The sequence below is a fragment of the Hippichthys cyanospilos genome, chromosome 8 (genome assembly GCF_059441005.1).
Source record: "Hippichthys cyanospilos isolate Australia breed blue-spotted pipefish chromosome 8, RoL_Hcya_1.0, whole genome shotgun sequence".
NCBI classification, from domain to species: Eukaryota; Metazoa; Chordata; class Actinopteri; order Syngnathiformes; family Syngnathidae; genus Hippichthys; species Hippichthys cyanospilos.
This window is the reverse complement of record NC_142376.1, coordinates 3600083-3627016: the sequence shown is the minus strand read 5'-3', so window position 1 is coordinate 3627016 and position 26934 is coordinate 3600083. Positions and strand designations below refer to the sequence as shown.

The 26934-nt window shown below is 41.8% G+C and overlaps 4 protein-coding genes across 5 annotated transcripts in view; 3 read left to right on the top strand and 1 right to left on the bottom strand.

Annotated features, from left to right (window-relative positions):
- adam12b (ADAM metallopeptidase domain 12b) overlaps positions 1–8057 on the top strand; it is a 59942-nt gene extending 51885 nt beyond the window's left edge. Inside the window, exons 13-23 of the mRNA XM_088422227.1 lie at positions 158–247; positions 513–708; positions 804–912; positions 1131–1329; positions 2197–2274; positions 2551–2659; positions 3225–3363; positions 3769–3883; positions 4050–4310; positions 7058–7212; positions 7278–8057. Of these exons, the coding sequence (XP_088278353.1) occupies positions 158–247; positions 513–708; positions 804–912; positions 1131–1329; positions 2197–2274; positions 2551–2659; positions 3225–3363; positions 3769–3883; positions 4050–4310; positions 7058–7212; positions 7278–7329 (1503 nt within the window). The 3' untranslated portion in view covers positions 7330–8057. The remainder of the gene's footprint in view (positions 1–157; positions 248–512; positions 709–803; positions 913–1130; positions 1330–2196; positions 2275–2550; positions 2660–3224; positions 3364–3768; positions 3884–4049; positions 4311–7057; positions 7213–7277) is intronic.
- A 198-nt stretch (positions 8058–8255) lies between these two features.
- edrf1 (erythroid differentiation regulatory factor 1) lies at positions 8256–20741 on the bottom strand. The gene is made up of 25 exons (XM_088421701.1): positions 20381–20741; positions 19761–19975; positions 19070–19136; positions 18869–18994; positions 18666–18790; positions 18462–18600; positions 17628–17729; positions 17438–17559; positions 17200–17311; positions 16979–17126; positions 16804–16915; positions 16625–16736; positions 15792–16073; positions 15633–15704; positions 14709–14838; positions 13910–14101; positions 13579–13779; positions 12575–12790; positions 12280–12506; positions 11414–11572; positions 11189–11338; positions 10559–10712; positions 10364–10479; positions 9339–9484; positions 8256–9276 (listed from the first exon to the last, which is right to left on the bottom strand). Exons 1-25 carry the CDS (start codon positions 20462–20464, stop codon positions 9132–9134), a joined length of 3654 nt encoding a protein of 1217 aa, XP_088277827.1. The 5' UTR covers positions 20465–20741; the 3' UTR covers positions 8256–9131.
- A 639-nt stretch (positions 20742–21380) lies between these two features.
- On the top strand, positions 21381–23628 carry LOC148419866 (autophagy-related protein 16-1). The gene is made up of 6 exons (XM_088421702.1): positions 21381–21602; positions 21675–21738; positions 21816–21897; positions 21963–22036; positions 22788–23039; positions 23459–23628. Exons 1-6 carry the CDS (start codon positions 21515–21517, stop codon positions 23547–23549), a joined length of 651 nt encoding a protein of 216 aa, XP_088277828.1. The 5' UTR covers positions 21381–21514; the 3' UTR covers positions 23550–23628.
- tex36 (testis expressed 36) lies at positions 23597–26636 on the top strand. Of its 2 annotated transcripts, XM_088421704.1 has the most exons (5): positions 23597–23704; positions 23847–24014; positions 24850–24990; positions 26037–26111; positions 26191–26636. In XM_088421704.1, the coding sequence occupies exons 2-5, from the start codon at positions 23964–23966 to the stop codon at positions 26491–26493; spliced, it is 570 nt and encodes a 189-aa protein (XP_088277830.1). In that variant the 5' UTR covers positions 23597–23704; positions 23847–23963; the 3' UTR covers positions 26494–26636. The 2 variants fall into 2 exon arrangements, with proteins under 2 accessions (XP_088277830.1, XP_088277829.1); XM_088421703.1 differs by lacking the exon at positions 23597–23704 and having other exon boundaries at positions 23787–24014.
- Positions 26637–26934: the final 298 nt, after the last annotated feature.

The following is a 26934-nucleotide window of genomic DNA, read 5'->3' as shown; positions in this document are numbered from 1 at the left end:
CCAGTCCAAAATTAGGATTTTCTTTACTTTGTTAAAAAAAACGCAGTATTCTAGCATGTCAGTTTTGTCGTCACTTTTTTTTTTTTGACAAACTATGCAGAAAAGTCGGACTTCTGATATTGTCTCCCAACTTGTCTTTTATCTTCTTCCCCAAAAGGAATGTTTGAATCCGTGCTGCAACGCCACGACGTGCACGCTGAAAGGCGACGCCGTTTGCGCCCACGGACAGTGCTGCGACGACTGCCAGGTGAAAACCTAACCACGCAAATTCTTTACCCTCTTGTGTTATTGTTACCATTTTTGGATCATTTTCTCCTGGCGGCATTTTAGCCAAGAGATGGCACAATTTTGGTCAGGTGATAAATAAGACATTGTGATGTGTTGAACTTTGACATGTTGTCACCATCCGGGTGAAATTTCAGCTCCCCGGTGCCTTATTTCTTTGTTTCCGCTTTGATGTGGAGTGACGGATGTATAATTTGATTTATTTGGTTGTTTTTTGGTTTACCCAGCTCAAACCGGCCGGCACCATATGTCGCGAGTCGGGCAACTCCTGCGACCTTCCCGAGTTCTGCACGGGCGCCGACCCGCACTGCCCGGCCAACGTTTATCTCCACGACGGGCACGCCTGCCACGCCGTCGACGGCTATTGTTACAACGGCATCTGTCAGACCCACGAGCAGCAGTGCATCACCCTGTGGGGTCCAGGTCACTTTGTTTTTGGTTTTTTTTTTGGCGGGGCGGATTTTGAAGGGCCCCCTTTTGAGTCCGTTACGTTTGAACCCGTGCCGTCTCGCGCGCAGGAGCCAAGCCGGCGCCGGGGATCTGCTTTGAACGAGTCAACTCGGCGGGGGATCCTTACGGGAACTGCGGGAAGGATTCCAAAGGCTCCTTTGCCAAATGCGATGCAAGGTGGGGCAACCGCCGGAGCGGGAAACAAAAAATTGAACGCATTCTTGGTTTTATCTCAGAATACTGATTAGACAATAGGAAATTAAGAATAAAGATGATTTGCGGAAAACTGTACCCCCTGTGAAATATCGTTTTAGCCAAATTATTCTTGAAGCGATTGGACTTTACCTGTTTCCCGGCGTTATTTGATTTTTATTTTCTTATCTTATCATATCCAGAGATGCCAAGTGCGGTAAAATCCAGTGCCAGGGTGGCGCCAACCGGCCAGTTATCGGCACCAACGCTGTTTCCATCGAAACCAACATCCCGCTGCAAGAGGGCGGTCGCATCTTGTGTCGAGGGACGCACGTCTACCTTGGGGACGACATGCCCGATCCGGGTTTGGTTCTGGCCGGCACCAAGTGCGGCGGCGGGAGGGTGAGCCGTCGCAAAATGCAAAAATTAAACACAAAAGCGATACATTTCAACTGTTAATAAAACGGCCACATAGCCTGCTAGCTTAATGCTAAATAGCATGTACTGTATGTTGCAGTGCAGTAACCCGGTAATATATTCTTCATCCTCTGCATGGAACCCTTCAAAATTATACATCATATGTCATGATATTTGCTATATGATATCATATGATATCAAATGTCATATGATATGATATCATATGATATCAAATGTCATATCATATGATTTGATATCATATATCATGATATATTTTTATTTTATTTATGATATATGATGTATTTTTATCATATGATATATCATATGATATGATATATATCATATATCATCTGATATATCAGATGATATGATATATATCAGATGATATGATATATATCATATCAAATGATATATCAGATGATGTGATATATATCATATCACATATGATATATCTTATATGATACAGTATATGATATGATATATCTTATGATATCATATGATATATGATATGATATCATATGATATATCAGATGATGATATATCATATATGATATCATATGATATATCAGATGATATGATATATATCATATCACATATATGATATATCTTATATGATACAGTATATGATATATCAGATGATATGATATATATCATATATGATATCATATCATATGATATATCATATCATGTGATATATATCATATCACATGATATATGATGTGATATATATCATATGATATGATATATGATGTGATATATATCAAATCATATATGAGGTCTTATATATCATCATAGCTCATATCATATATCATATCATGCTGTATACCTTAAGCTGCGTTTTTTTATTGGCAGGTGTGTCTGAATCGCCAGTGCCAGAACGTCAGCGTCTTTGGCGTCCACGAGTGCTCGGGAAAGTGTAACGGACGTGGGGTGAGTGCCAACTAGCAGACCAGCTCAATATTTTATGGTGGCGCAGACCACCTTAAACTCTAATTGACTCGGGAGCAAGTTGTCCGTTTAATCATTGCGGTCGCTGGGCAATTTAAAAGCATGTTGCCTTTTGTTTTCAGGTTAGAGCATCCTATTTTATTTTATATAATTAATCATAAAAAAGCATAACATTACGAGGACAGTTCGTAAGGAAAAAAAAAAAACGTTCCAAAAAAATCGTATTTTATGAGAATAAAGCTGTATGTGCTATTGCAGGTGTGCAACAACAAGAAGAACTGTCACTGCGAAGCCCACTGGGCCCCCCCGTTCTGCCAGGGAAGCGGTTTCGGCGGAAGCATCGACAGCGGCCCCACCAGATTGGCAGGTGACCCCCCCCCCCCCCCCCCCTTTGATGATGTCATCGCTAATCCACAGCTGTTTCGTTTTACGTCCTTTTCCCCGCTTTGGAATTTCTCGGAATAACACAACTCCCAATCAGCCTCGGCAATAAATGACGCCGCATGGGGCTTTCCAAGATGATGACATTGTGAAATGAGAGCTCGCGTTTAACTCTTTCAATCCCAAAGACATATTTTTACGTTTTAAGTCTGGACATTGAAATCCAGGTACTTTTTTTGATCTTTTTCAACTTAACTAAAGGCGTGTTTGAGAATGTCGGATACTAAATGAATGAGTGAAAATTCCGGACTATAAACCGCTACTTTTTTCTCGCGCTTTGAACCCTGTGGCTGATAGTCCAGTGTTGCTTATCTGCAATGTTTTTACTCGCCACCAGAGGGCAATCTCTGGGTAAACAAAGGGAGACAGAAGAAGACGATCGTAAGAAGACGATTTTGAGTTTGAGCTGCCGTTTACGTCTTTGGGATTGAATGAGTTAGCGCTTCCCCACGTACGTGCATTAATGTGCGTCTTGCGGTGTGCTGGCTCAGCCGACAGCGTGCTGGTCATCGTGGGCGTCCTGGTGGCCGCCAGCGGCCTGCTGCTGGCCAGCGGCCTCGTCTTCCTCAAGAGGAAGACGCTGCTGCGACTGCTCTTCACGCACAGGAAGAGCACTTTGGAGAAGCTCAGGTAAGCTCGGAAAATCGGAACCTTCGGGAATTCAACTCGTTTTTATAGGAGGTTACATCTAGGACATGAAGGCAGAGGGTGCAGGGTGTTGATCGTAAACAGCAGGGGCTCCGGGATGGACCCCTGTGGAATACCTGTACTCACTGGAGAGCTTGTTGACGTTAAAGGGTGCGACAAAAAAACGGTTTGATTTTGTATTATTTATTGGCGCCAGACATTGTACAGTATCAAGACTGAATTAATCTCATTCGTCTACTGTAAGGGAAAAAAAAGACATCACACAATCTTTGCCTACTGTTGCTTTATTGAATCCTAAAAAAACGCCATAATTGTCATAATAGAGGTGCAATCACAATGCATCAAGTACGCTGATGATGTTTCTGACCTTTGTGGGACTTTTTGCAGATCCATCGAGGCCAAGAGGCCCACCAGCCCCACCAGGACCCTGTCCACGTGTAGACCTGTACCGCAACGCAAACCTCCTCCCAAACCCTGTGGACTAGGAGCCAGCATTTACAAGGTGGGTCTCGCTTATCGCAAGTTGACGTCTAAAAAGAAATGGCCTTCCCTCGCTTCGGGCCCCGGGATTGAGCCCTGTGGAATACCCGTACTCACTTGACAGCTGTCACGTGTAAGATCTTCTTACTTAAGTTTCAAAATATTTCCAATGTGTTTTTCCCGCCCAGCCGTCACTCCTGAGCGCCGAGCCCTTGCTGCCGCCGCACAAGTTCCACTCGCACAGCCTGCGCCGCCTGCCGCTCTACCAGCCGCTGCACATCAGCCGGCCCATGCCCGCGTCGCTCAGCGTGGGCCAGCCCGCGCTGCCTCCGCTCCCGACCCGACGCGGGCCGCCGCCGCCGGATCGTCGCGTCGACGCTCTGTCGCCGGCCGCCGTAGCGCCTTTCCTCAGTCTGCCTCGCCGGCCCGCGTCTTACCGACTCGGCCAGGTACGTCCGCTAATTTACGGTTCGGCCGGCTTCCATCTTGTCGCTCAGTCCGTTTTCTTTGGTGGGTTTTTTACAGCAGTAGACTATACAGCTACGGTATGTCTAAAACGATACTGTACTGTGCGTAGCTAGGCGTTATTATCCTAGATGAGGTTAGGCTAAACTAGGCGAGGCTAGACTATGCTTAACTAGGTTAGGCTAGGCTAAAATAGACTAGATTTTTGCTTAGCTAGGCTAGACTAGACTATAGACTAGACTAAAAAAAAGGATAATCTGGGGTAGATTAAGACATTCTTGAGGCTAGACCAGTTTACAGACTAGACTCGGCAAGGCTATTCTACGCTTGACTTAGGTAGACTAGGCTAGGCTAGACCAAGACATCCTAGACTAAGGTAGACCATATTATAGACTAGATTATGGACTAAACTAGTCCAGTCTGTCCTAAAGTAGACTAAACTATGTCGGGTGAGACTAGGCTGGGCTGGGCTAGACTAGACTAGGGTATATACTATATTGGCTAGACTTGACTAGATTATAGACTATACAATGCTAGACTAAAATAGGTTCTGCAAGGGTAGACTGAAATAGGATATGCTATATTACACTAAAGTAGCATACACTAGACTAGGTGTAGCAAATTCTAGGCTAGGATAAACTAGACTATAGATTTTATTCTATGCTAGGTTTAGGTAGGTTATGCTAGGGTAGATGAAGATAGACTCGGCTATCCTATGCTTGGGTAGACCGTTTTAAGACTAGACTAGCCTAAAATAAGATAGGCCATCCTTAACTAGACCAAAACTATGATAGGGTAGAATAGGCTTTGCTAGTTTACAATAGGGTTAGACTAAAATGGGCTAGGGTAGGTTATGCTAGGCTAAAATAGATTATACTAGGCTAGGCTATGCTGGGGTAGACCATACCAGGAATTATGAACCTTTTTTCAAGGATGTGTGATTTTTTTTTAACCCGCACAAAGCATTTTGGGTGAGATGGGGAGCGGGGGAAAATACTTCAAACCGATTGCGGCATTATTCAAATGACTCATCTTGCCGAGTCGGCAATATCGAAAAAAGGTGGCGAGAATAAATCCCCGCCGTCGGCTTCAACGGTCGCTCCGGATGCCAACTCACTTTGCGCGTGTCATTTTGAAGACATTTGTATCGGGAGCGCACGGATGACGGCCATCCCGCGCTCTGACCGTGATTTCCCAAGATGCACCGCCAGGACTAAATGCCCATTTTAGCCGCGAGAAAGGCAGCCGCCCGCCTCCTAAAAAGGACGGCGTGTCAAAACAAGGCGCCGTTTTTCGGACGGCTCGGCTTCTAATCAAGCGGAGGGACGACGTGTCACACATGGGATAAGAGATTCGATAAAAAGGGCGGCGGGGGCCACGGCGGCGCCGGCCCTCCCGGGGAAATGTGTTTAGCCGTTTATTGGGAGACGTGACGCCGCCTCTGTCAGCGCTAATATTTGTGATTGGGGTTAGGCGCCTTTGAAGGCCAATCACGTCCCGGTGCACAACAAACGTTGCCTTTTGCAGAACCTTCCTTCAGTTGAGCCAAAGTATTGCATCAACACTGAAAGCGGGGAAGAAAAAAAACACAAAAAAACTTTAAAAACAAAAAAAAAGGCACTCTGTCATTGTATTTCATACACGCATACAGTCAAGATATTTCAAAAGAATTAAAAGCAGTTTTTTGCTTCGCTTTAGTGGGCGTTGTCATGCTCCTCGTCGTGTTGCCACCTTTGGCCACCAGAGGGCAGAATTTAACACACAAAGAATAGTACCGCAACTGTTAGATCTTTTTTTTTTTAAACAAAAGATCAAGAATATGAGGAAATTTTAACAAGAATAGACCCAGAAAACCAAACTGCTGTTTAATAAGAGACAGGAAGTCAGCCATTTTGTTTCAGATATTTCAGGGTGAAGGGAACTTGAACTGCATTTGTTTGGTTGCTGCAAATGTGAACTTTATATACTTGACACATGGGCCAAATTGACAAAATTATTACATGACAGAATTTTTTGGGACCCAAATGTTAACTTCATATATTTGACACATGGGCCTGAATGAAAAAAAAAAAAACAAAATAGAATTTTCGATATTTCATGACAGAATTTTGCAGACCCAAATGTGAACTTCATATACTTGACACATGGGGCAAATTGACAGAATTATTTCACGACACAATTTTTCGGACCCACATGTAAACTTCATATAATTGACACGAGTCGAAATGAAAAAAAAAAAAAAAGAATTTTAGATATTTCATGACAGAAATTTTCAGACTCATATGTCAACTTCATATACTTGACACATGGGCTTAATTAAAAAAATATTTTTTGTTGTTGTTTCATGACACAATTTTTCGGACCCACATGTAAACTTCATATAATTGACACATGAGTCGAAATGGAAAAAAAATTGAATTTTAGATATTTAATGACAGACATTTTCAGACCCATATGTCAACTTCATATATTTGACACATGGGCTTAATTGAAAAAAAAACAAAAAAAAACTTTTTTTTGGGGGGGGGGGTTCATGACACAGAATCTTTCGGGCCCAAATGCAACTTAATTTTACACATGGGCCGAAATGACAAAAAAATGGTGGTTTGGTTATTTCATGACAGAATTTTTCAGACCCAAATGTAACCTTACACTTGACACATGGGCCAATTTTTCAGAGTCCCCCAAAGAACCGTGAAAGTTTTTAACCAAAGTATTTGTTCACCCGCAGGACTTGGACAAACCGAGTCCCCCTCAGAAGCCGCTTCCGGCCGACCCGCTGGGCCGAAGCGCCCGGCCGGGCCTTCCCGTCGGCGCCAGGGGCCCGCTGGCCATCCCCATCCCCACCGTGCCCAAAGCGCCGCCGGCCGTCCCGCTACCCGGCAGGTGGGTCCGGACTTGGTCCGCCCGTCCCGGTTCCCACCGTGAAAATGTTGCCTTGTGCTTTTCAGGGCGGCGCCGGCGTTGCCCTACAGACCACCCAAGCCCCCCAAAGAGTTCTGAGCATCTTGGGAGTCTCTTTTTTTTTATTTGCACTATGAGGCTCAGCTGGACTGGTCCGTACGCCCAAAATGGACGCCGATTATATATAAAAAAAAAAACATAGAAAAGAGCGACGGAAAGCTTGCCTGGGACATATTTGGACACACGAAGAAGCAAAGACAAGACGGTGACGCCGTCCAACTCAAAGGTGCTCTATCTCGTCCTCGCTCAGGTACCAATGGACTTATTTATTATTTGATTTGTACGCGCTCTTCCGCGCCGGGAAGATGGGACGTTTGTTTTTTTTAGGTCAAATGTGTGTTTTATATCTTCAAATGCAAGGACAAAAGGGAACACAAGACACTTTGTCCACTGTAGTCAGCAAAGGGCGCTTCAGAAAAAAAAAAAAAACCTTCGAATTCAATATTCAAAATGTTTACGTGATGCTGTTGTCACAAACGGAGACATAATGGCGTCAAGTTATTTGGGGGGGTTTTACAGACAACTGTGATGTCATCCACATCGTTCTGTGTCATGGGCGTGTCCGGGGATTTTTATTTATTTTTTTTTTCCACAGCATCGCGTTTCACATTTTTGGATGCGTTTCCTTTGACCTCCTTTTGGCTTTTTCCATCAGTGTTCAGTCACGCGTGCGAGTAGGAAAAGTCAGTGCGCAATTCTTCTTCAACTCTCTCTTTGTACAACTTCAATATCTGTGATTTATTTGCATAAAGGCAAGAAAAAACATGGAAGAATGTGTCTATGACCTCTTTTTAAGCATTTGTATATATATATATATATATATATATATATATATATATATATATATATATATATGTGTGTAAATAAAAGTACAGATACATATATATGTATATATATATCTGTACTTTTATTTAAATACATATATATACATAAATAAACTGTGTATGTCTGTTTATAAAAGAAAGAAAAAAGTACATGAAGTATTCCATATGAAATATTCCAAAATGTTTATTTCCATGTCACAGCAAATATGCCCACTATGAAGACATTTTTGCAAGATTGCACTGTTTTTTTTGTTTTTGGTTTCAACAGAAAAAAAAAAAAAACAACATTCACACAGCACCAAGGGAAGCTCTGGATATGAAAAATAAGCCCAGCTGATTATGGATTGAGCATTCAAGGTCTGGCTAGCGACTCTGAAAAATTCTGTACAAAACGGCGTCAATTGGACGCTCTCGCCCCTCCCCCCAGCACTATTGTTTACATCAGCTGACATTGCCTTTTCCTAGTATTTGCGCTGTTTCTATACAGTGGCGCCTTGAGATACGAGTGCAAATTTACTACACTAGCTCCATCTGGTGTCAAGGACTTCAACTCAACATTTTTCAACTTCCCACCAAGCTGTAGATTGCAAATACTGAACAGATCAACATACAAGAAGCTTCTCAATCGAACGTTTGCCGTGGAACCGAATAACTCAAAAATGCCTGGCTAGCTTAATGCTAATGCTAACTAGCACGTTTGTTACTGTGCTTGAACCTCGGGGACATTATTGCTGTTCCTCGCGAACAAACGCAACAGGAGGGTTGAACAACAGTTTGAACATAACTGGCCTTGTTACGCTATTTATGCTCTGCGTAGAGCGACTCCTATCAGCGCCGTATTGAGGAGCTCAGAGAGGAGCACCGCCGCAGAGGAAAACGCCTCCAACTCAAGTGCGAGTCAACGAATTTAATTTGGATGTATAAACTGTACACGTAGAAACTTGCAATGCAAAACTAGCATTTCCCGAAAAAAAAAAAGTGCAAGTAGTTTTTTTACGATACCATACGGAAGGGGGGTCACGATGGGGCGTCGTCGGGCGTCAGCTGCTGCAGGAGTTGGGCGTAGACGTCGACGCGGTGGAGCAGCGGCGTGTTCTTGTCGCAGCGCAGCAGCTTGGAGTAAACGCTCTTGTAGCTTTGCAGCAGATCTTCGTCCTTTTTGCTGCACGGCAAAAAAATGTGAGAAGAATTGGTGTCAAAAGCATTTTGGGGGGAGCTCCTCACCTGGATTTGCGTTTGGTTTTGGTCATGAGTTTGATGAGCTGCAGGAGCAGGTCGGAGAAGCGGGACTCAAACAGAGACGTCAGCTTGCCAACTTCCTGGAGGTTCAGTCCGGACCCCGAGAAGCCCGAAGAAGTGGCCGTGCTTTCCTGAACGTCACAGAAGACACGAATGGGGTGAGTGAATTGGAGCAACAGCATCATCTAGTGGCCAAATTGAATAAAGAAAATCCAGAAATTAAGTCACTATAAGAAAGTGTATTGTTTCAACAAATTTGCTCTTAATTCGAAAAGAAACAACACAAAGTGATTGTCACATATCACAATGCACATTCTATTAAAAAAAACATCTAAATAAAGGCATGCAACATTTTGCAGAGGAGGCACACTAAGACAATTTTGCAATAAGATGCTCCATTTTCCAATCAATTTGCTTTTGAATTAAATGGTAAACGTGTTAATAACCCCACTGCAACTTTTCAAAATAAAGGCATACATCATTTTGCAAAGGACTCCCTATAACACAATTTTGCAATCAACTTCTTCAGTTTCCAATTGATTTGCTCTTAATCTGAAAAGGCTAATTCTGGATAGCTGTGTCACTTGTCACGATGCATATTCTACAAAACCTTTCAAAATAATGGCATACAACATTTCCCAAAGGACTCCTTGTCACACAATTTTGCAATCAGCTTCTTCATGTTCCACTTGATTTACTCTTAATCTGAAAAGACTAATGCTGGATAACTGTGTCACTTATCACAATGCAAATTCTACCAAATCCTTTCCAAATAAAGACATAAAAACATTTTGTTTATAGGACAATTTTGCAAAAAGATGCTTCATGTTTCAATTAATTTGCTCTTCATTTGGAAAAAAAAAAAACTTAATCATGCAAGTCTTGCAGATTCCTGCAGAAAGTATGAAAATCTCACAGACACCCAGGTGTTTCCACGTACCCCCTCGTACTGGACTTGAGAACAAGCCCCCAAACCATCAAAAGACAACTCAATGGGGTGTGCTACTTACCTCTTTCTGCTCCTCAAGCAGTTCTTTGTGAATAATCTGGAAGGCGCAGCGAGTCTCGGCCAAGATCTCCAAAGCGGCCGTCAGGCTCTTCTGCTTGGCCGCGCTGCTATTCTGAGCTGAGACGCAAACAAAACAAACTTCATCAAGGCAATTGAAACCAGGGCCATCGGGTAGGCGGACTGCGGGAGGGCGCACCCGCCATGGTGAACTCGGTGAAGGCCACCCTCTCCAGTAAGGCGCGGAGCAGCTCGCACGGCGCGTCCTTCAGGCTGAGGAACAAAAAGACGGCCTTGCCGTAGTGGAGCTCGGCCAGGCTGCGGTGATGCTTCCTCAAGCGCTCGTCGCCCACCTGAGGTGCGTTCGCGCGCGTTAGTCCAGTGCTTCTCAATTAAAAGCCCCACCACACCGCCCTCAAGAGAAAATACCCTTTTGAACATTAACGGGAAAAAAATACAATAGAAATCAAATTTCAGTGACTGTTGCAGCATTTATGTCAGTTATAGGAGAGTAAAATTAAAGAAAAAAAACGTGCAGTAAAGTGCTTGAAATTAAAAAGAAATGATGCACTTTCCATGGCAGTCGTCTGCCACCCCCCCGACAATAAATAAGGTTATTATCTATAAAAATTGTATAACCACACCGAAAACTGTACCTTTTATAACATTAACAAAAGAAAAATATATCAACAGTTAGCTAGTATTTACAGCGTTTACACAAGTTCTAGGTTAGTCTAAAACTGAAAAAAACAAAAAAAACTAAGCCTTTTCCCTAGGGTCATACACCCCCAATTTGAAAACGAGTTGCGTGATGGGCGGAGCAACCCACCTGATTGCGGAAGCAGCTGTGGTACATGGAGGCAAGCCGGTGGTGGATGGTGGCCGCCCGGTACTGGTACAGCGGCTGGCGGGCCGACTCGGTGTGCAGGTCGCAGTACTTGAGCGATTTCATCATGGCCTCCGTCACCTCGCGCTCAATCTACAAAAAAAAAATAATAATAATTGAATGACTTATTTATTTTAATCAGAAGCAAACGAGCGATATGGACGTTACCTGCTCGGGGGCTTTCCGGGAGAGCGGGGCGTAGTCCTGCAGGAGTGTGGCCAGCGTGAAATAGGTGGTGGACAGCTCCCAGTTGACGCTGTCCCACACGGCTTGGTGGTTCTCTCGGCCTGACAACGACCTCATCGCGCGCAGGTAGTAGTCGATGGCCTGCCGTTTGCAAATAAAGCGCGTGACCCAAATGCTCGAAATTTGTACCAAATTACAGCTGTTCCGTGTTCCAATTAATTTGCTTTTAAATTGAAAAGAAACCATGTACTGTTTCTCGATTTTGCTGAACTCCTGGTAAAAGCTTTACCCTTAATCGTAAACTACTACCAAACTCTTCAGACTATTATTAACTCATTCAATCCCAAAGACGTATTTTTATGTTTTTGGGAGTCAGACATAGACATTCAATCCCCAGGTATTTAATACCAATTTATTTTTTTTTAAGTATTTGGCTAGATGGCATAAAAATAGCTAGGACGAATTGAATTGAGCACAACAGTATTTAATTACACTACATAATTAAGAACTAATGTAATTGATCACTTAAGTTACTTTTGTCCTTTAGTAACAAAACTCATTCATCACTTTAGTATTAGTATTCAACTGAATAAATACATGGAATTGAATGCCTGGACTCATGCAGACAAAAAAATACGTAAAATGATGTCTTTGGGCTTCAATGAGTTAAATTGCTACTTCTAACTTTTTCCCCTAGTACCGCCCCTACTAACCTCCTATAAATAATGCACGTGCAGGATTTTTTTTCATAATCCGTGGGGTATTCTCTCGCATTTAAAAATGAGTCAAGATGCTGAAAATGTGTTCGGCTTGTGTATGTGGCTCGGAAAGCAAAACTTGAGTGCCACCTTGTGGTAGTAGAGCGCCTCTTCAGGGGAGAACTCGCCCCTGCTGTCGCTTGCGGAGACGCCCGAGTGCGCCTGGGCGCAGATCCTCATCAGCTTGCCCGTGTTGCACAGCAGCAGCGCTTTGTTGGTGCTGTCGCCGATGGCCTCAAAGTCCTTCATGCCCTTCTCGAAGAAGGCAAAGCTCTTTTTCCACACCTCCTGCTCGGCGGCCGAAACCGAGGTCTTGACTGCGGAAGCGCGCTCGGTTAGAGCCGGCGACGTCATTTTCTTTTCTTTTTTTTTTTCATGGTCTCACCTTGCTCGGTCTGCATGGCGGCCGCTTGGTTCATGTAGTAGACGCCCATCTCGTTGCGGATGTTCCCCAGCCGCTTGAGCACTTGGGCCAGCTGCTCCGACGCCTCGTCCTTCAAGGCGTCCGAGAGCAGAAGCTCGTAGGCCGCCTCGTAGCATTTGCTGCTCACGAACAGCTGGTACTCGGGGTCCGTGGACAGGTCCGTGGCCATGTTGAACGCTGGTGGCAGACGAATGGCGTTGTCAGTACTCGACCCCCCCCCCAATATTGAAGAAAAACACTGTACATGGAATTGAGTGCCAAAAAAAAAAGTATATTTACATCTTTGGGATGAATTTCTGGACCGTGAATGACGTATAATCACGTCTTTAGGATTGCTAATCGATTAATTGAATTTCAGCCTTTCTCTTTCTTTTTAAAATCTCCTATTTTAGTAGTACACCAGGTAAATTAACTTTAACATTTACTAAAAAAAAAAATTAAAATAAACTTGTTTGTTTTGTTCCAGTTAACAAAATATTTGCCATTTAATGACATTGCGTGCTGAAGGCTCACAGCTCAGCTTATGAAGGTCACATGACAAAAAAGTGAGCTGCGATTGGAGCCTTGAGCACTCATTCAGTGGACATCAAGTAAAAAAGTATATTGAAAAGTATTAATTATACATGAAAAATTATTTAGCCATCAAATTAAATAAAGACAAAATTTGATTGCAGAAAATTGCGAAGTAGGATGTATCAATGGCTCGTATTGGCATTCTTAATGAGTACAATACATTGAAAATAGTGTTTTTGTTTTTTTTAACCCTCCTGTACCCTAACGTTTAAAAAACACATGAAAAAATAGGATAATGGGATTGAATGTCTAGACTCCAAAAACGTACAAATACGTCTTTGGCATTGCATGAATTAAAATGGGCAGTTATTGAATTTCTAGCGCGGGTGTGGGGCTCAATTACTGCGACTTCAGAGTCTGTAACTACGTTGGATTGTGTGGACGTTGCTGACCCTGGCAGCTGCTCTCCCTGAGCAGGCTGTGTAAGATCTCCTGGTCCTCTTTGGTCTGGTAGCTGTACTCCTCCTGGTAGGCGGCTCTGTTGTTGGAATTCTGGGCCAGCATCAGCTGGATGTCCCCGCACAAAGAGAGGCAGTGGCTGTGGAACAGCAGCACGTGCGGGTGGAGGGCGCCTCTGATGGAGCAATAGGCATCTGCGCACACGACGGCAACGGAGACATGATGGCAAAAAAAAAAAAAATGACGGCAATTCCTTGATTCCTTCATGGCGGAGATGGGCACTCCTACAAGACATGTGATTAGCTCCGGGCGTGGCCATCTTACCGTAGCTTTGCAGGGACAGCTTGATGTAGCGCAAGGCTCGTCCGTATTTCAGCAGGTTGGTGGCGGCGTCGGATAGAACGTAGTAAGCCTTGGAGGCCTTGAGGAAGAGCTGCAATTTCATCTGGTGCTGCCACGTGCCGGGAATCATGCCCGAGCGCGTGGGGTGCTTTTGGGCCGCTGGCGAGGGCCCCACTGAGACAAACGGGACGTTTACAAATGTTCGCTTTTACCTAGCTTGCTAGCTTTTGCGCAGGGGTGTCCAAACGTTTTATTTTTGGGGCCGCATTGGGAAAAATCCAAAGACGTCAGGTCCACGCTCCTATCCTATACGCCTTATAATCCAGTGCGCCTTGTATATGAAAAGTTTTTAAATGGGCCATTTATTGAACGTGCGCCTTATAATCCGGTGCGCCTTGTATATGAAAAGTTTTAAAATAGGCCATTTATTGACGGTGCGCCTTATAATCCGGTGCGCCTTAAATTGTTTTAGAACAGGCCATTTATTGAAGGTGCGCCTTATAGTGCGGAAAATACGGTAGTTATTTGAAGGGAAAAAAAATTCAGTCAAGGCTTTTTTTGAAAATGATTAGATGAATTTGGATTTTTCTTTTTGACGCATGTGACAGTGTCCCCGTCAAACCTTTATTACTTTTTGAGATACCATTGTGGGCCATGTCAAACGTATTCTTAGCATATACCACGGGCCACAAAAAAATGTGTCTGGCAGGCCGCAAATGTCCCTCGGGCCACAGTTTGGACACCTCTGCTTTAGCACAACGGTGCCAGATAAGATAGTGACCTCTTTCAAGGAGAGGGGAGATGCCTTTCTCGGCGACGCTGTCTTCATACTTGAGGGGGATGGGAGTATTGGGGTCCACGGCGGGGAGGTCACTCTCCTTCTTGATGCTGCCGTCCACAGCTTTCAGTCCCTGCGCAGTTCCATGCGGCAAGTTCAATCAAATCGTAATACAAAAATACTGCCTGGGGACATTTGTTTAATCAGCTGCAGAATATGAGGGCAGTCTCAATCAAATATTTTTTTTAATTGATTATTTTATCAAATACCCCCCCCCCCAAAAAAAAAAAAAAAAAACTTTTATAAAAGATTCAATGTGATTTGGTGTGAGAGACTATAATGAATCGTTTTTGTCATTATGAGGGGATAAAACTCAAAATTTGCTTCAGCAAACCGGTTAGCAATCGGGATTAGCATTAGTGTGCTAGCGATTACCATTTAAGGTCAACAAACGCTTGTAGTTAGTTCACGTATTTTATAATCTACTCAGGTTGAATGTGAGTTGAAATGACTGGATGTAGCTACAAATTCTTTGTTTTGAATGAATAACTAGTAGTTCAATCACAAACGTCGTTATATGAAAGTTAAATTGTATTTTTACTAGTTAATACTTTAAAAAGCAGCGTTCAAATGCCCCGCCCACATTTTTTGTAATCAACTCAGCTTGAACCTGAGTTGAACTAAGTGGATATAACTACCAAGTGTTTTATATAAGTGAATAAAACTCCTCATTAGTTATCTTCTAAAAAACACAATTTTTATGCTAACCAGTTAACAAATCACAATCATTAGTGTTCTAGCGATTATGATTTAAAATCAGCAAACGCTAACTAGTAGTCCATTCACAAAGTTGTATTTCTACCATTTCAAAAAGTCTCAGTTAAAGTCAAAGTTTGTGTAAAAAAAAAAAAAAAACAGCATACTTGCCTTCAATACATAGTTGAGAACATGCCTGCATCTCTCCTCTTTGTCTTGTGAGACAGGGAAAGCACAACCTGGCTGCAGACACCCAAAAAACACACTTATAAAATATTTAAGCAACAGGGGAAAAAACATATACGGAAAAAAAAAAAAAACTTCACTGACTCGGATGAGCTGAGTGGATTTGTATTTCTCCGGGACAGACAGCTCCCCCACCGAGCGGATGACAGCCACGGCTTTACTGTCGTCTTGTGTGCGGCAGTTATTTTCTGAGAGGCTCCCGTCGCTTTCCTCCCCCAGGTCCTCGTCTTCCTCTTCGCGGTCATCATTACTGTAGCTGTCCTCTGAGCCGCAGGCCCGGAAACACTCGCCTCCGTCGTCGTCCTCCTCCTGTGGCTCGTCCAGCTGGAAAAGCTCGGACAGCATGTAGTGTGCTGAGGCGATGATCTGTGTGGGTGGGGAAGGGGAGATCGGGGCTGATTTGTCGATTTGAGGGAAATTCTGCGGTTCTGTAACTTGTGAGGAATTCAAGTCCAAGATCGGTTTGAAAATAAGTTTTCAGGTTGTTTATGAACTCCCAGTTCATACCGTGAAACAATAGAAACGAGACAATGTGTGCTTACTACATGTACTGTAAATGTACTGTTGTCCCTTCCCATCCCTTTGGCTGTAGTCTCACGGAGAGCCGCGGTTATATTAGCAGTGCCCGGAGGTCTCATAAAGTGAAGCTTGTAGCTGACCAAACATGATAACAACCAGAGTTTACACTTGACTTTGAATTGATCTCAAAAGAAATCTGGGTAAGAGATTTACAACGCTCAGGTGGGGCCTGTTTCCTCCACTTCCTTGCATCTATCTAAACGAGTGGGCTCGGACGTAGATTCAGCCTGCTCGCTTCTTTCATTGAAAATAATTCTGTAACAACCTCAACTATCGCGAGCTTCTGTTTGCTGCCACTGGGACTGAAGACTCAGCTTATGTGGCGTCAAATAAGCTACCTGGGGATGCCTGTCCTGGTCCAGAAGTTTGACGCAGTTTAAAAGCAGAGTTCGGATTGTGCCGTAGTGTTTTCTGTTTTCTCGGGCCTTGAGCATCAGGTTGCACGCCACTCTGAAGCACAAACAAAACCAGTTAGGGATGTCCCCCCCCTTTAGAACAAATGGCGACATTTTCCTACTTGTAAAGCAGCACGGCCACAGGAAGCGTGAAAGGATTGTGGCTCTTCTCTTCTTCGGCCTCCTCGCACAATGTGGTCAGATCGTAAAGCTTGACGATGTCGCTCCCGCTAGCTGATGATACAGATTGTTAAAAATACGACCGCGCATTTGAAACGAAACTCTCTCCGGCTCTACCTTTGAAAAGCCAGTAGGTGTGACCCTCTTTGGTGCAGTTAGACTTCAGGAAAGAAAGAATGTTCTGAGCGATGTCTTTCACCACCCTGGTGGAAAACGTCGAGTTCTCCAGATGAGGGATGTCCTCTGTCTTTATCATCTCATATTTCTGTTAAACACAGAACTGAAATGTAACAAATGGCAGGAAGTAAAAAAAAACAAAAAAGGAACACATAATTTACCTGAACGATCCCATTGACGTGAAAGCACATGACCAGTTCGGGGACGTTGCACATCAGATTGTCCAGCCAGTAGTCGATACCTGTCAGGATATTGATGGGTTTATTGTTGTCCCTGGGGGAGAGAAAAAAAAAAAAAAATCACACAATTTAGCACTGAGATTCAAACCTCATCCCATAGATCTAACCGTTACTTCACCGTGCCGCACTTTTGACAAACTTTCACATCCAAACATCCAACCTGAGTTTGAGGCTGACAGCCGGGTAACGCCCCCCTCCAAAAATGGGCATGTTGGAGCCAACCAACATATGAATGTCCTCAAAGGTCCACATGATGTTTCGCACAAAGTCGTTCCTTAAACCCTGTGAAGTGCAAGAAAGACGTTTGACTGTTGAGTCACCTCAGATCACCTTTGACCGAATGAGCTTACCTGACTGTTTTCGCCTTCGTTGAAGAGCGCCGGCAGGTTTTGCTCCTGGGACGCCGACGTCACCTGGCCCAGGGCAAATTTGCTATCCATGGGGACACGCTCCTAAAACATTTCAAATGTCAAACGTCTCCTTTTATTTTGGGATGTGGTGAAGGTGGCTGGTTTTATGTTTTTGCAGAGCATGAATTTCAATATATTTGTCTCTTGATGCAAAATGTTAATGACCATTAAAAAAAAAAAAAAAAAAATCAAGAAATGTGCCGGATCTTTGCAAAAAAAAAGAAGAAAATTTTGCCAAGTTTAAATTTGATTTTTCATCAATTAATTTCACAATATTAGTCTTTTGCTGTAATGTGTTAATGTCTTAAAAAAAACACAATTTTTTAATGTAGTGTTAACCCTCCCACTTGACAAGTATGGTAAAAAACAAATAGCAGCTAGACGTGTGAAAAAATATGAAATTCATCAAATATGACTTATTTTTCAGGGTTCTGGCCCAACACCAGCAATATTTAAACTTCTTAGATGTTTGTTAACACACTGCAACCATAGCTAACACAAAATATTAACATGTTTATTAATAAAGGTATTCAATGCATATTTACCGCCATCTTGTGGCATCTTAGTGTAAATGCATGACATTGAAGTGAGTTGAGGAACTATTTGTGCTTTGCTACCATCTTGTGGTTAATTGTTGGCAACAAACGATGTTGGACGTGAGTTCAGTAGCTTTATCTGGTGTTTCGCCGCCATCTTAAAACACCCATTACGCGTGAATTTTTCATATATGAAACATGATTTCTCAATGTGGAAAAAATTGAAATGCTAATCCACCTGTTTGCAAGCCGCCGCTTTTTCTGCGTCCGAGCCAGTGAAAGCGGTGGGCCACGAGGAGCCGAACTCCTGCGTCCCGCACTCCTCTTCGTCGTTCAGATTGTCCGCGTCGGGCTCGGCGGCGCAGTCGCCATTAATACTGGTGAGGGACACGGAAGAAAATGAAAATAATTCTTCTTTATTGTTTTGAGTGATTTAACTCACCTGTAGTAGAGGAACTTGGACAGGATGGCTTTCTGATACCAATGTTCTTTGCTTTTCTTTTTCCTCTGCCACTTCTGATCCATCAGCCGTTGGTAAAAATCCTTCAGCCACGTCCAATCCCCCGTCTACAATGTAGACATATTAACTTAAATTAGTGATTATAGTATAAAAGTGTCAGTCAGTCACTAATCTAAATGCAGAACCTGCGAGGATCTCATGAAGAGCTCTTGTATGTCCAGCTCGTCCAAAAGGAGGGTGCGTCCCACGCGGTGGACGGCCATGCTGACGTGCGACTTACTGTAGGGGATTTTTAACAATTTCTTGATGTTCTGTCAATGGAAACAGTTGCTATTAATGTATGTTTACAGAGACGCGGACGAAAACGTGCGGTGTGTTCCACGAACCTCTGAATCCGATACCACGTCCACCTCATCCCCGATGCAGTCGATAAAGTCGTACGCCATTCCAAAACTGACCAAAAAAAATAATTTCGTCACGTTAGATAAGTCTCATTTTACTAATGATATAAGTAGGGGTATCCAAACTACGGCCCACCGCCATTTGTAGTGCATTTTTCAGTGGCTAGTGATAAAATTGCTCAAATTTAAATTTGTCACCAAGACTTTAGATAAACAAATAATAGCTGTAGGCGGGGTGATAAAACGGTTGGCTTATAATAGTTTTCTACTGTTTTTGTTCTGAGTATGGGATGCTTTTTGGTCAGTGCTGGTGTGGTTCTAGTGTAGAGGCATACACACAAAATTAAAAAAAAAAAGTTACACTTTTTGCTTTATCACCTTTAAGAGTTTGCATTATGTAGTAATCAAAATCCCATATGCAAACAATACATACATGCCAGCTTGTTTTTTTTTTTTTATATTGAAAAAATTAACATTTTATAAATTCCTTCTATTTTGGGCACCCCTGGCAATTTTGAAACGACTGCCATCTAGTGGAAAGCCTTTAAAATTGATTCACTTAGCACAGGAGGATGAAAATCTGTAGTACTGTGCTGTATAAAAATAAGTCTCTTAAAAACAAAAACAAAAATAGAAACCAAGTCACATCTAACCCACTACAAATAACATAAGCTACCTTGAAAACGGCTTGCTCTTGCTGCTGGAGCCCAATACGGTGGTGCCAGCGGAGCCCAGCTGGGGGTTCTCTCTCAACCAGTTGGCGGGAGGCAACTTGAGATCTGTCTTCTCCTGCAGCAGGGCATATGTGCTGGGAGGTCGGGCGGCGCAGTACTTGACCACAGCACAACTCTTGATTTCACTGCTGTTGTTTCCGGAGCATATGGTTGAGTCCTTTGCAAGTACAAAACAAGTAAGTGAGTTAAAGAAAGCAAAATAAAGAACAAAGGATGTGTTCAAAATCCCTTGGTCTGCCAATCGCTGTTACAACACATTACAAAACAGACGCATATAAGTTGCTATTAATTGTGTAAGATACAATCATTTTAGAACATTATGATGATTCATTTATTTTTTTCCACATTACGGGGGGTACACGGGTGGCGTTAATCCTGCACGTTTGATAATGGAACAGAAATGGATCATGTAATTACCGATAATAACGGAGAAAATTAGTATTCGAGATTTGTGTTCGACTATTTTTTTAGTGCACTTTATGATCCACTATATAAAAATTCCCACACTATTAATAGCAAGTCAATGATTCCTAACACAGTCATTGCAGATCGTTCTACTTACATGCTTGCTGGTGTCTCCTGTGGAGTTCATGTTTTCTTCCTGGACATGATTGGCAGGATCTCTGCATCCATCTGACGAGCTCATGATGAAGAATAAGAAAAAGAAAGACTAGGCAAGCTTTTGCATTTTTCTGTCAACACATTATTGTCGATGTTAGCTGAAGTTGATGTCTCTTAGCTTAGCATGCTAAGCTCCTCCACTGCCACTAGAAGACAAGGACACGTTATTGAGCGGCGGATATGACCACTGGGATGGTGTTAATGCTGGAAAAAAATATTTTGTTTCAAGTTGTCAAACTTAGAAAAGTAAAGTAGGCACATTATGAACTACCGAGGTTGTCCTCCTCCTTATAAAGCAACCAGTCGGTGTCGTGTAGCGTGACGACAAACAACTTCCGTTTTCTCCGAAAATGATTTCGGTTATCGAAATATTTAGGTGCTGTGAATGAAACGAGAACATTTTAAAATACGTAAAATAAAATTGTATATAAGTAATTAAAAATTATATCAATGTTATTGTAAATAAAATAGTTTAAGGTGACGATGTGAACCCGGAAGTACTTAGTGGGCCATCGTTCTAGAAAGTTTGGGAAAATTCTCCTTATCTCTAGAAAGAACTGGTAGGAAATTAGTCGGTTTGTGTATATATTTTTCTTTTATCTTTATTTTTTATCTCTTTATATTATCTGTAAAAACATAAATATTCATATATTTTTATCATTTTAATTTATTGATATAGTTTTCTTACTTTCGTTTTTCCTGCTCTGGGGCGATGCCTGTGACGTTTACTTTGACTACTTTTTTATATTTTTCTTTGAAAGTCCAAGTACACTTTCTAATTGTAGTTAAACATAAAAACGATTCCTTCAAAAAAAAAAAAAAACAGTAATAACTAATTTGGATTTGGCTCGCGCCCAGCTACAAACTTCCGGTTTCATAACAACATGCGTAAAGAGATGCTGATTGGCCAAAGGTGGAGATAGCGGTGCCGTTTGTGGGCGGGGCATTAATCAGCTGACTGCAGCGTTTTAACAATCAGCTGTTGTGTTCGACCCCACAATCGGGCGTGGAAGATTAAGAAAAGAAAATTCAATTTCGTGAGTCAGAAAAATACGAGATGAACGCGTGAATTAACATGGCCAGCTGGAAGAGTCACGTGCTTGCTAAACTGCAACTCAGAGACCAAACTGAAAAGATTCCATACGAGGGCGTGTACACAAGCTGTAAGATTCTTATATTTTTATTGTTTAAATAGTCTTTCCATCAATTGACTTTGACTGGACACTATGTTTTAGTGTCTCAATTGGAGGAACGGTTTGAAATTCGCCAGCAGTTTTTAGAAGATGTCCAGTCGTCAAGGTAAGAAATATCAAGTTTTTTTTATTGTTGTTTTTTTATTTACCTTGTCAAATAATGTTGACCTCGACTTCATACAGCTCAGAAAATGGAATAAAAGTTGGGGAGAATGTCCGATTGCTTCAACTTCAACTCAGAGAAAGTGAACATCTTGCTGAAAAGGTAAGAACAGAAATTGAACTTTGAACTTTTAGTGCATCTTCACGGTGTATTTTGTGTGTCCTTAGCTGTCTCAAACCGTCTCCGACTTGACCACTGTCTTGTATCTGAAAGATGCTGAGCTGCAGCACTGGCATTCACGGTAAGAATGACCTCCGCCAGGGAAGCTTCGTGCTCCTAGAACAGGTGAAATTTCTGCTGATATTTCTTATCTTTTTGAAAGTTTAATACACTCAGATGCAACTTCTCATTATACTGATTTTGACACAGTAATGTCATTAGATGAGCTAGAAATAAAATGTTACACAAGCCATCTTCTGATATTGCTGAATAAAATATAGATATTGCTAAAAATTTTGTTCCAAAGTTTGATAAAATCAGGGATGCGTGACACAGGACTGTTTTAAGTCTTTTATTTTTCACTCAAAAATGCTTTGTGCTGGTTAAGGGATATTTGGCAGAAAAAAACACAAGGTTGAAACTAATTAATTTAATACCCTGACAAAACAAAAAAAACAAAACAGTTTTGATCCATGACCAGAGCCTTACTTTTTCCATTTTTGCCATTTTCACCATCTCTTAAATGGGATTTATTTTTATTTTTTTTAGCTTTTCAATGTGCAGCTTCTAATGCAGTTATAACCTTTCAGCTTAATAACCTTTAAATGTCTACCTTCCACATGTTATTTTCCTTAACAATGTGAAGGTTTCTTTATTGTCATTACACCTGCACAGGTGCAAAGTAACAAAACTTCACTCAACAGAAAGTTAAGTGTAGTTTTATATATATATATATATATATATATATATATATATATATATATATATATATATATATATATATATATATATATATATATATATATATATAATCCTTTATGTTGTCAATTCAGTGTGGCCCACCACCGGCAAGAAGCTATTTCTCTGGCTAAGGCGAGCAACGCCCTGAAGACGACTCTTTACCAACACGAGTACACCGCGGAGCAGCAAACGAAAGAGCTGGCCACCCTTCACCTGGAGCAAAGCAGCCTGAAGGAGGCGCTGTCACAGGCTAGGAGCGAAAAGGAGGCTCTCTTGCGGCGATGGATGGAGGAGAAGAAGGAAGAGGCGGACAGGCTGAATAAGTACAACGATGCACAGGAGAAGTACGTGCAAAGTAATGATGAGGAAGTGAAGCTTCATCAAGCACCTGTGATACATTTTTTTCCTCCTTTAAATTGGTTTAAAAAGAAAAAGTGTTATGAAAATGTATTAAATTTCCTCTTTCTATTTGAACATGGCCGCCATACCCCACTGCCCCTTCCCCAGTCATCTAGATGTTGTGCGAGATATCTCATAGTATCATTTTGTTGGCACGGGAATTTTTTTCCCAGACTTGAGCAACGCACTCTGTTTGGGGCATGGTTGAACACTTAACAGACTTCTAAGATATCTCATAGTATCATTTTGTTGGCGCGGGGATTTTTTTCCCAGACTTGAGCAACGCACTCTGTTTGGGGCATGGCTGAAGACTTGTTTTTTTTTTTTTTTCCTCCTGCATCACCCCTATATTTTTTTTTCCCAGGTGGCAGCGTGTGGCTAAGCACTTGAGGAGGCACCTGTACAAGAACGGGAAGAAAAACTGTGAGCCCATGGCAAACAGTTCTCAAAAGTGACTCTATGACCGCAATGATGATGTAATATGAAGTCAAACCTCATCACCTTATTACACACAAACTTGATGATGTCACAGGTTTTATGTCTACAGTCATTCTTATCTTTGCAAGGGACTCGCAAGGGTGTTATTTTTAGACGAACCACCATTTCCCAGGTAACGTAATGCAATCTCTTATTTATTTACTAAAGGCTTGTATCATTTCCATTATGTCATTCGTCAACTTTTAACTTGCTAAGAAAATAACCGACAATTTTATGTTTTAATGTTTGCTTGTAAACATTTTTTTGGATTCCAGTTCTTCGTCTCAGGAGCCACCTGAGAGCCAGCACGTATCGCGTCGGTTGTTGAATGCCGTTTCCATAGTCACCAGCAGTGTTTTGACGTTTACTGAAACCACTGTCAAACTGCCAGCATGGTAAAAGGTGGAAAGCGTTACTCGCCAATGAGCAATGATGGAAATTGGGTAAAACAACTTTTCTATTTTTCCAAGCCAGACATATTTCATCTCATAATCCAAGTCAATACAAAAGTAGCTTTTTGCATTTTGCTCAGTTATGATAAGACACAGAAAGCCACTGTTCAAATGTGTTGCATTTAGACATTTAATTATGAAATTGAATTTTTATGCAGATTAGCTCATTCAATCCCGGACATTTTTTTTTTTTAATGAGTCCAGAAAATGAATCCCAGATACTGATACTTATTGTAATTATTTTCATGAAGGACAGTCTAAAAAAGCTCTTATTATTTAAGCACTGAAGTAATTGATTACTTTTAGTAATCAAGCACTACATGAATTGATTACTGCAAGCAAATGTGTACTATATACTTTTTTAATTCTTTTAGTTACAATGTGAAATTGAATGAGTATGAATATGAACTCATTCACTCCCAAAGACATATTTTTACTTTTTTTTTTTTTTTATGAATCCAGATTTTTGATCCAAGCTACTTTTAAAAAATATATATATTTCAAGAGGTAGTCTAAAGCTGCTATTAAACTATTTAAGTACCAGGGTAATTGATTACTTAAAGTAATGAAACAGTAAATGAATTGATTACTTTAGGTACAAAAGTAAAAGTACAAATAATTTATTGATTGAATTATTTAAATACTAAAGTGATCAATTATTTGGTACGAACGTGCCTAAAATAATCAATTGTTACTGAATTACTGAGTTGTTTTTAGCATCTAAAGTAATTGGTTACTTAAGTGTTGAATTAATAATATTTTTAAATGGTTTTAAAAAGGGTTCAGGTGTACTAAATTCTGTGACCTATGTTAAATTCCTCCTCAGTTCCCTCATCCGGACGCCCAGTCCTACGAGGGGAGGAATCGCGAACTGTCCACGAGCACCGGGAGGATGCTGTCTCAGATTCACGGGGAGTTGCCGCAAGCTTTTAAATTTGACCGCTATACCAAGATGAGAACAGATAAGGTACGTGTTCTCAAATGTGGGGTGCATAAAGTCACTTCAGTGAGATTTGAACAGGTTTTTCTACAGCTATCAAATCTAATTTTGTGCTTTTTAATTGGCAGGGATCTACTGTTTTCTTTTCAAATTAAGAGCAAATCAATTGGAACTTGGAGGGATTTACTGCTAAATCGTTTTATGGTGACTCACTTGCTTAATGATGTATGCCTTTATTTTGTGAGGTTTTATACAGAGCATTTTTGTGTATTGCTTGTTTGCCTTTAAGGGGTGTGGCCTATGATGACTAATTTCCGGAAATTGAGTGCTGTTGGCCAGTTAAATTGGAGAATTTTGTTGCGTATGTGCCTTTAAGGGGTGTGGCCTATGATGACTAATTTCAGGAAATTGAGTGCTGTTGGCCAGTTTAATTGGGTATTTTTGTTGTGTATGTGCTTTTAAGGGGTGTGGCCTATGATGACTAATTTCAGGAAATTGAGTGCCGTTGGCCAGTTAAATTGGAGTATTTTTGTTGTGTATGCGCCTTTAAGGGGTGTGGCCTATGATGTCTAATTTCTGGAAATTGAGTGCTGTTGGCCAGTTAAATTGGAAGTATTTTTGTTGTGTATGTGCCTTTAAGGGGTGTGGCTTGTAATGAGTAATTTATGAGTAATGCGTATGTGCCTTTAAGGGGTGTGGCCTATGATGACTAATTTCAGGAAATTGAGTGCTGTTGGCCAGTTAAATTGGATTATTTTGTTGCGTATGTGCCTTTAAGGGGTGTGGCCTATGATGACTAATTTCAGGAAATTGAGTGCTGTTGGCCAGTTTAATTGGGTATTTTTGTTGTGTATGTGCCTTTAAGGGGTGTGGCATATGATGACTAATTTCCGGAAATTGAGTGCTGTTGGCCAGTTAAATTAGAGTATTTTTGTTGTGTATGTGCCTTTAAGGGGTGTGGCTTGTAATGAGCAATTCCAGCCTGTTTTCTCTGTGTGAGCATCTCGGTGTGAGTAGTGGTCTACGGCAGCCCCTTGAAACGTTCTCATTTTTGTGTTTGAATGTTTTGACAGAAATTCCGGACGTATCCACACTCGCACGTTGACAACAAGTTAATCGTTAAGGACAATATCATCGTCTTTGATGACGTGAGTATCTACCTACGTAACCGATCGCGTTTCGGCGTGACTTTTCTCCTCGTAATGGAATTCCGTTTCACGCCACCAGGGCGCAGGCCGTAGAAAATGTCCCACGGAGGTCAGCCAGCACAAGTCTCATTTCTGCCTGTGCCAGCACGGCGTACCGATCGCCGCCCAAAAAAAATCGGTCTACGGGGCTGACTTTGAGACGCAACCCACCGTGGAGCCCACCAAGGCCCGGCGTTTTGCGCGGGACCACCAGAAAAAATCGGCAAGGACGCCTCTGGACGGAGGAGACTTCATGTGGTTTGGACAAGACACCTGCGATGACTACGACAGCCTGGAGGTGCTGGGTTTCGCTAATCTCAATGCCGGTTCCAGACCGATGTAAACTACAATTTGGCCTAATCCATCTCTATCATGTCAAAATTCCAGAATCCGTTCTGTGGATACTACACAATATTTACACCAGTTTAGAGTCAAAATTTATCTAATAACGTGACAAAGTAAATAAAGTACACTATGTTCAACAGGGATGCTGACTGTTAAATATGCAGTGAAATTCCACTGAATAGCAATTGAAAAAAAAAAAATCGCCTATAGATCACACAATAACATGGCAAAGCACTACTTTTGTCTAAATGGAACCCAACAAAATTTCACTGAAGTTCCTTTGTGGAAAGATGGCTGAAATATTGATATTGCTTTGGCATGAACACAAAATCAGCAAATAGGTGAGTTTTCCCAATGTAAAACTACAAAAAGACCATCTGAAATCTGATTGGTAAATGAAACAGTTCTAATCCTAATACAGTGAAAATTACGTGTGCGA